Source organism: Rhincodon typus, chromosome 6 (assembly GCF_021869965.1).
Source record: "Rhincodon typus isolate 14 chromosome 6, sRhiTyp1.1, whole genome shotgun sequence".
Taxonomy (NCBI): Eukaryota; Metazoa; Chordata; class Chondrichthyes; order Orectolobiformes; family Rhincodontidae; genus Rhincodon; species Rhincodon typus.
Genome location: NC_063337.1, coordinates 20359617 through 20368912, shown reverse-complemented (window position 1 = coordinate 20368912; position 9296 = coordinate 20359617). Strand labels below are relative to the sequence as shown.

General features: G+C 38.5%; 1 protein-coding gene across 1 annotated transcript in view; it reads right to left on the bottom strand.

The window, feature by feature from the left end:
• Positions 1-3637: 3637 nt before the first annotated feature.
• rab6a (RAB6A, member RAS oncogene family) overlaps positions 3638-9296 on the bottom strand; it is a gene marked incomplete at its 5' end in the record, with an annotated part of 30589 nt that continues 24930 nt past the window's right edge. The window contains 2 exons of the mRNA XM_048597901.1: positions 3638-5841; positions 7735-7801. Coding sequence (XP_048453858.1) covers positions 5777-5841; positions 7735-7801 — 132 coding nt within the window. The remainder of the gene's footprint in view (positions 5842-7734; positions 7802-9296) is intronic.

Sequence of the window (9296 nt, the reverse complement as noted above, 5' to 3'; positions counted from 1 at the left end):
AGAACCCTGCTCGCATGCCCACTTGTCTGTCCTTGGCATGCTGCAATGCTGTAGTGAATCACAGCGCAAACTAGAGGAACATCTCATCTTCAGACTGGACACTTTACTACCGTCTGGACTTAAGATCATAGAATCCCTACAGCATAGAAACAGGCCCTTTGGCCCAACAAGTCCACACTGACCCTCAGAACATCGCACCCAGACCCATCTCCCTAATCTACACGTCCCTGAACACTATGGGCAATTTAGCATGGCCAATCCACCTAGCATGCACATCTTTGGACTGTGGAAGGAAACCGGAGCACCTGGAGGAAACCCACGCAGACACGAGAAGAATGTGCAAACTCCACAGACAGTCACCCAAGAGTGGAATCAAACCTGGGTCCCTGGTGCTGAGGCAGCAGTGCTGACCACTGCGTCATTGTGCTGCCTCAAAATCCTCAGACTGTGAACCTATTTCTTCCCTTTGTTTTAGCTTTACTTGATATATTCTGTCACTACGTTCCCTCTCTTGCCAACCCCCACTGCAGTGGGACCACCCGTTCTTTGCACTTTGGCAATTGAACACACCATTGTTCTGCTATTCTCACATTCCAATCACTGAATGCAGTTTTTATTCTCCCCCAGCACTCCACCCAACACTATTGCACAAATGCTGCCCCTTCCACACTTTTCATCAGAGCTGTGGAACAGTAATCCAGACTCAATGTTAGCATGCTCTCTGCCCACGGATGCTGCCAGACCCATTGATTTCCAGCATTTTTTTTTGTTTTCAGTGTAGCTAGGAAAAGTTTGGTATATATGCTGGAGGTAGGGGAGGGTGGGGGAAGGAATAAACAATAGGTGGAGATGAAGCCACAGAGAAAAACAGTTGGGTAGAGCAAGGGTCAAGCCTGGGAGAATCAATATCTGCTAACAGAGCCCATTAGTGGCTGATAATGGGTTGTTAGTGGTAGCAGCCCATGTGATGACAAGGCCTGGTGTGTGGGGCTTGGGGTAAGAACACGGAAGGTCGGGGTGTTCAGGTCCTAAAATTATTGAACTCGATATTGATACATTGATGTAACGCTGGTACTGTATAAAAGACTAATTAGACTACAGCTTAAATTATGTATACAGTACTGGTCACTGAATTGCAGGAAGGACATGACTGCTCTGGAAACAGTAGAGATTTATTAAAAAATATTGCTAGGACTTGAAAATTGAAGCCAAGAAAGATCGGATAAGATAGTTTTTTTTTGTTTACAGGATGTGGGCGTTGCTGGCTAGACCACCATTGAATGTCCATCTTCAATTGCCCAGAGAACTGTAAACAGTCAATCATATTGCTACCTGAGTCACATGTAGGCCAGATTGGGTAAAGACAACACACTTCCTTCCTAAAGGTCATTAGTGATTTAGCAGAGTTCTTACTACATTGGTTGCCATTAAAGACTTTTACTAATCCAGATTTTATTCAAGTTAAATTTCACCACCTGCCATGGGATTAATCTAGTTATGTTGCCACTACACCACCGCGTCTTTTGTTTTCCTTCAAACAAAGAAAGTTGTCGGGTGACCTCATTCAGGTGTACCAAAATGATGAGGGGCTTGGATAGAGTGGACAGGGAAGGTATCAGGGGCACAGATCGAAGGTACTGGACAGAAGTATTAGAGGGGCCACAAGGGTGCGAATAAATATTTTTACCTAGAGTGTGGTGGGTATTTCAAATTCATTCCTCAGTTTCATTGAGGAGGTAGAAACCCTCAACTCATCGGAAAGGTACCCAGATTTGCACCTGAGGTCCTGTAACCTACAAAGCTATGGGCCAGATATTGGAAGCTGGGATTAGAATGTGCACCTAGCATCTTTATCATCCTAGATTTGATGGGCTGAATGACCTCTTTCTGAGCCACAGATGTACGGTTCTAACAATTCCAAACATATTGTCTCTAAATACAATTTGAATTTATGCCTTTCAAATTAAACATCCGCACATTGGTTAAAAATTTAAATTTTAATTATTACAGATTTAAAGCATACTAAAGTAATAACTTTGCAGTAATGGAATATTACACTATATTCTGAACAACCACTACCATATCTTTGGACATATGCCATAATTTGTTTATTTTGTGCCAAATATATAAACATAGGGATGTCTCACAACATCTGTATATAGCATTTAAAAGATCACATTGGAATCTGTTCAGAGAAGGTTCACTCAGCCAATTCCTGGAAAGAGAGAGAGGGCTGTCTTTGAAGTAAGGTTCAGCAAGATGGTCTTATAGTCACAGGAGTTAAGTAGAATGAGGTAATCTTGTTGAAACATAAGGCTCGATGCTGAGAAGACATTTGTTTCGGTGCAGGAATCTAAAGTTAAAGGCCAGTTTAAAAGTAAAGAGGAATTTCCTTTAAGACAGATGAGGAAAGATTGCTCCTTTACAGCCCTTTCCCAGACAGCAGTAAGGAATGTGTCATTGACTACATTTCAAGGTAGTGTTAGATAGGTTTTTGATCAATAAGCTATTCCAAGGGTTATGAGAGACAGAAAGCACAATTAAGGACACAATCAGATCAGCCATAATATTATCAAGTAATGTAGTAGACTTGATGGCCAAATGGTCTACTCCTGCTGACAAAGTTCATTAGACCATTTCCACAAATCATTTGGGCAGAAAACTTCAAACATGGAATGTTCATTTCTGTGACAGTTGCAAACCAAAGCATTTGAATATTTTATTATTTAAACCATGATATTACAGATATTGTTAACAGCTAATATTTTCCTTTGACTTCACCTGTAGCTCAGCAACTTAGTTGATGTGGCATTGGCTGATAAATGTTATTTGCATTCACTGAAAATCAGAACAAAATGTGCACTGCATTTCATTTAAGCATCTTAATAGCAACAGTGAGCATGTTAATCATCTTCATGTCCATTCCATTTTAGTGAAATTATAATGTGAAAAATGACCAACACGTTTGTGCCAACTTATTTTCTCAACATTGAACACATATGAATTTGCCACTGCTTAAACTTTACCAACCATTAAGTAATTTGTTTCTTATCTAGTTCCATATCGTCATTTGCCATTGATAAAAGGAATGTAATAGACATAACAATGCATTTTAGGAGAGAAATAAATATAGATCCTAAATAGGGACGAAGCTTGGAAATAGAATAAAGCTGGTTAAGATAAAAAGATGCATAAAACACTGCCAAAAAAAGAACAATTTGGTGCTCAATATGAAAATAAGTAATGTTCAGATATTCAAAGAATGGACAGGAAAAGGAAATTAGATGCCATAACCCCCAAAAATGGTACAGAATCAAAAACATGCCTTTATGTGGCTACACTAAACCATTAACTACTTGCGAAAAACTTGGTAAAATGATGTCCACTATAGTTGGATGCTAAAAGCTTGTTCTAATACTAAACTAAGCACCTTGGTTCTCACTTTTGTGAAAGATGGAAAAGTTGTACTTCATGAACATGTAATGGTTTCACTAGCAAATTGAAAACATGTTGCTTTTGCGCCATGAACTGCTTGAATTGTATAGTCATTTGTCATCCCTCATCCCCTTCACCTCAATTTTACTGCCACAATGTTCAGTTTAGGCCATAATAAAGAAAAGACAAAAAAGCAGTTAAATACTTTGAATAGGCAGGTGTTTATTTTGTTCAGGCTTTGGGTTTTTATTTTACATTATCAAACAGAGCTGAGGTACTAGTGATATTTCGGACAAAAATTTTTCTTTTCATAACTTCAAGGGTTATCATAGTAACAAGACATACGCAAAAGTAGTAATGAATATACAGTTGCATGGGTACAACAGTCAAGCCAAATAAGCCATATTCTGTTCAAAAACCAGTACTACCGAAACTGCACACTACTGCACCACAGAAGCCTTGATAGCTTAATTTGTGAAAGAATTTTCAAATCATACTTGAGAAAAATGCTGCTCTCGAAACAGTGTTCACAAGCTTGTTAGTTTTGTCAGTGTATAAAGAAGTTCTGATAAAAATCAGCATGCTCTTGTTTGGTCAAAGAACTTCCTCAGTTGAGCTTGAATAATAATTATTTAATTAGCTATTTAGATATTTCGGTGAAAAAGAATTTAGTGTTATTTTCTTGTACTCCCAAGAAAAACGTTTTACATAAAAATACAAATGGCAAAAACATCAAAAAATTAACCCAAGCCACACCATCTTACAGTATTTTCAGTAGCAAAATTATGAAAAAATTAGTAACCTAACAATGGATAAGCAAAAAATTACAGCTCTGGCATGCAAGGCTGGGAAGTAGCCATTTCCAGGCAAAATCCCGAACTTTGATCGATGTCTCATGAAAACCAGGACATCTCTATGCCCGTATATGCCACACCAAAAGTAAGGCAGAATTATGATTCTTAGCAACAAGGAGACCAACCATACCTGCAGCCCTACTTTAACAACGCATGGGGTGTAGGCACTTAAAGGATGCAAAAAATCCCAACTGGAGGGCATGACAGTTCCATTTGTTTATACTTTCTCCAATAGGAAAAAGTGGTGTACAGCATTAACTGGAAACAGTTTCTCCACCCCACAACCAGTTAGTCTAAACATACTTCACATACTCAGATCAGAAAGAATGCCATAAGTAAAATAAAGCTATTATGTTCATGAAGTAAAACCTAAAAAAAAAAATCAATTGGTCACACATCTAAAAGATTTAAAAACTGGAGTACAGAATAAATTAAAAAGTGGGGAGATAATCCAAGTTAAATAAAAATGCTAAATAATAATTCTGGGTGTTAGTCAAACCACACAGAATTACAAACTTCTAACCAAAATGGAAGCCCTAGAACAAAAAGGCATAAAAGATGCATAATTTTACAAGTCTTGCATGTGAAAGTTTTCCTTCCTTCAAATGCACAATTGAAGTGAAGTGATCTCTGTATGCTAGATGACATTTTAAGTGTGCGCAAGTGAGCAAAGAGAACTTTCCACCGTCCACAGCACAAAGATTTGATTTTGATCTTGATCTTTTTCTGCCCATTCAATGCAAATTCATTTAGCTGGAAATAGTGCATAATTATTTGAAAATGCACATCTGAGTGGCCATCGCCATCTTAGTACACACAACCAAACGATTTGACAGAATTTTATAAAAGATGTTGGGCTCAGAACGTGCTATAAAAGGAATTCAAAATTGCATTATAGATGAATCATGCACATAATGATCTGGGTGTTATATCACAAACTGGAACTGTTAAAACTAACAGATTTTTTGTAAAGTTTAAGTGATGTTTGGTGTAAATTAAGATTTTTTTAGTTCTCTTTGCACCCTTGAGAAATTTAGTTTTGTCAACAGATCACAATGAGAAACCTATCATTTAAAACAATTAAAAAGGTCTAATTCACTGGTGTCTCATTGTTCAGATAATGTAGTCAATGTCATAAAGCCACTTAGCATTCAGATGTTATCTGCATAAACTGTCCTTTACACTAAACAGTTACAGAATTCCATCATTAAAAGTGCAATATTATACAACGCAAAGAACAAAATGTGTCTTCTGATTAAAAGTAAACTGATGCAAGTTGAGTTTTGGCAATCACATATTTTTGTATTTATTCCCAATGAAGACACTGACATTTTCTCCACGTTTGTGCTAGTGAAGCTAATAGATCAATTACAAGACAGCCAGCAATGATGAATTGCAATACTTTACCAACAGGGTAAGATTACTAGCCAATATTCACACTGTGGTGGATGGTAATGACAAATAAGCAGTGGCCTACAGAGCCGATATTAGCAAGAGCACCCTCCCTCACTGACTGGTTGCTCTTGGGTCTTTTCCAGTTTTATATCGATCACTGAAAGTGAATGGTGTTAAGGAAACTTACCACGCACTGCCAATTTCCAAATTGAAAAATTGACCCCTTTAAACAAAATCTTTTGAACTAGCAACTATAACACAAGAAACCCAAATGAAATCCAGTTTGAAACACTGTCCCTGAAACATACTTGCAAAGTGTATCAATTTTAAAAGGAAGACAAGTTTTAAGTGACATGGTATCAAGCGAAAGAAATTCAAATCTCAGAACTAAACTTCACCATTACTGCTAAAAACAACTTAGGAAATGAACAGATAACATATTTGACAAGCCTGATAAACATCCACTTCATTCAATTCCCCTCTGCCTTCTCTTCACTCCACTAGTCTCTCTTGACTAGTTTTCTGGCACTTCCAAACGACCATTGGAGATTGAATATTTAGGTAAATGCAAGGGAGTAGTCAAAGTTTTGGCAAAGGTCTGTAGCTCGGGTTGTGGCTGAGCTGGCTTGCGCTCATTCAGATGTTTCATCAACATGCTAGGTAACATCATCAGTGGAGCCTCTGATGAAGGACATTATTCTACTCTGCTACAACAAACACTCAAGGATTAAAGACCCCATTCCCACAACATGCAGAACCAATGTGGTTTACAAAATACCATGCAACGACTGCCAGACACATTACATTACATCGGACAGGAAGGAAACTAGCCATCAGAATACATCAACATCAACTAGCAACAAAACGGCATGACAAACTCTCCTTAATATTGATACACTCAGACAATGAAGGCCATCAGTTTAACTGGGGAAAGGTAACCATAGTAGCCCAAGCCAAACAAACATGCACGGGAATTCCTAGAGGCATGGTTTTCCACTTGTAATGCAATCAACAAACAAATAGAATTGGACCCTATTTACAAACGCAAACAACACTACTCACCATAACAGACCAGACAGTATAAATTCCAAGCGGAGTAGAATAACATCGCTTCAACGGAGGCTCCACTGATGTCACCTAGCATGGTGACAAAATATCTAAACAAGAACAAGGCAGCTCAGTGAGCAAGTCAACAACCTAACCTAAATATTCATTTGTCCATGGGATGTGGGTGCCGTGGGCTTTAAATGCTGGCCTAGCCAATCTCTAATTACCTGGGAGAAGGTAGTAACAAGCTGATTATTTGTACCCTGCAGTCCTATAGTGTTAGGCACAGAACTCCAGGATTTTGACAGGCAACTATTAATCAATAATAAGATAATCCCAAGACAGCACGGTGTCGGTTGGAAGGGAAATTGCAGATGGTATTTTTCCACGTATCTGGACCTCTTATAGTCCTTGGTTGCAGAGGTCAAGGACTGGGAACGTGTTATCAAATGAACCTTATGAATTACTGCAGTGCATCGTGTAGATGGTACATATTGTTGCCAATGTGCATTGGTGGTGATGGGAGTGAATGACGGAGGTAGTGGACTGGATGCCAATCTAACAGGCTGCCTTATCCTGGCTGCTATTAAGTTTTTCCCAAGTGTTTTTGGAGCTGCACTCATTCAGCCAAGTGGCAAGTATTTCACATTCCTGATTTATCCCTTGTAGATGTCTGAAATAGGTTGGCCTAGAACAATACCCTGAGGAATTCCTGCAGGTGATGATCTGGGGGCTAGGATGGTTGACCTCCAAGAACTACAACCCTCTCGTTTTACTCCAGGTATGACTCCAAACAGTAGAGAAATTCCATTTCCTCACATGGAAATACCAGCATTATAGAACGTAAGGAGATTAATTCAAACATGAGAAGTAAATAAAGACAAACATTCTGCTAAAGCTACTTAACTTTTGCCTAAGTTGAGCAAGAAACTACAATTTTGCTGTATTGAACAGATATATTTCAGCAAAAAAAGTTTAACAGGACAAGCCAAGGAAAGGATACTGTCTTCTCTGCTCTTATCCTGTGTGCTTTCCATTCCAGGCAAGGCAGCAGCTACACGCCGGAAAAGCTGGGGGAAGAGGTAGAGGTAAATAATATTGGACTTATGATTTTTATTCATAATTTAGTTTATAGAAAACTGTAGAAAAGTTGATTAAAATTAGAAAACTGAATTAAAAATTAGAGGGGGAAGCTTGGCTATAATTAGGAATAAAAATGTAAGAACAGAAATTAGGCAATTCAGGACCTTGAAATTGTTCTGCATCCTTAAGCAAATTTGAAAAGTCACAACCAAAGCCAGATATCATCAAGCTACAAGAGATCAATGCAGCAAGGATAAATTTATACAAATTCCCATATCATCAAATGCGATACAAAAATAAATTGCAGAAATAGGTTAATAGACCAAATACAGCATGCCTTTCAGGCAAAAGTCAAAATACTGCAGATGCTGAAAATCTGAAACAAACAGAATTCTGGAGAAACTCAGGTCTGGCAACATCTGTCGGAAGAGAAACTGAGTTAAAGGCATTTATACAAAAGTTTTGCATTAAAAAGTGGTCTAGAGAACCTCTACACAAATTTAAAATCAAACCTCCAAATATTGGAATGTTTTATAATTGAGTAAAACTATGCAGGAAAATTCTCCACTTGGACAAGGAGTCTGTGGAAACCAAATCTGACCGTAAGACAAAAAGTCTCAAGAAAGTTTACTTCACATATGCACTAAAATTGCTACATAGAACATAACAGCGCAGTACAGGCCCTTCGGCCCTCGATATTGCGCCGGCCTGCGAAACCAATCTGAAGCCGATCTAACCTAAACTATTCCATTATCATCCACATGTTTATCCAATGACCATTTAAATGCCCTTAAAGTGGGCGAGTCTACTACTTTTGCAGGCAGGGCATTCCACGCCCTTACTACTCCGAGTAAAGAACCTACGTCTGACATCTGTCCTATATCTATCACCCCTCAATTTAAAGCTATATCCCCTCATGCTAGCCATCACCATCTGAGGAAAAAGGCTCCCACTGTCCACCCTATCTAATCCTCCGATCATCTTGTATGTCTCTACAGATAACTACTAACATATTGACTTTTATGAACACCGAAGAAATAGTCACAGTGAATGCATACTTTTTGGACTGGAGCAATGTTTGCAAGCTAGATTCCCCAGAAATCAATATTTGGACCACTTTTTACTTTCCTTGATCTAGATTTTTGACCTAGACTTGCATTGCCCAAGGCACAATTCTGAAATTTGCAACTGGCAAAAAATGTTGAAAATTGTGAATCATAAGTAGAAGAGAAATAGACTTCAAGGGGAAAGACAGGTTGGTGGAATGGCAGGTACGCGGCAGATGGAATTTTATGCAGAGAAGTATGAAGTGATATTTTTCAGTAGGAAGAATGAGAAGAAACAACAAAGGATACAATTTTAAAAGGGCATTCGAGGGGGTATACAGGAGCAGAAGGAGCAGAGATCCTGCATGCTTAAGTTGTTGAAAGTGGTAGTGCAAGTTGAACAAAGTGACAAAGGATACATGGGATCCTGTGCTTT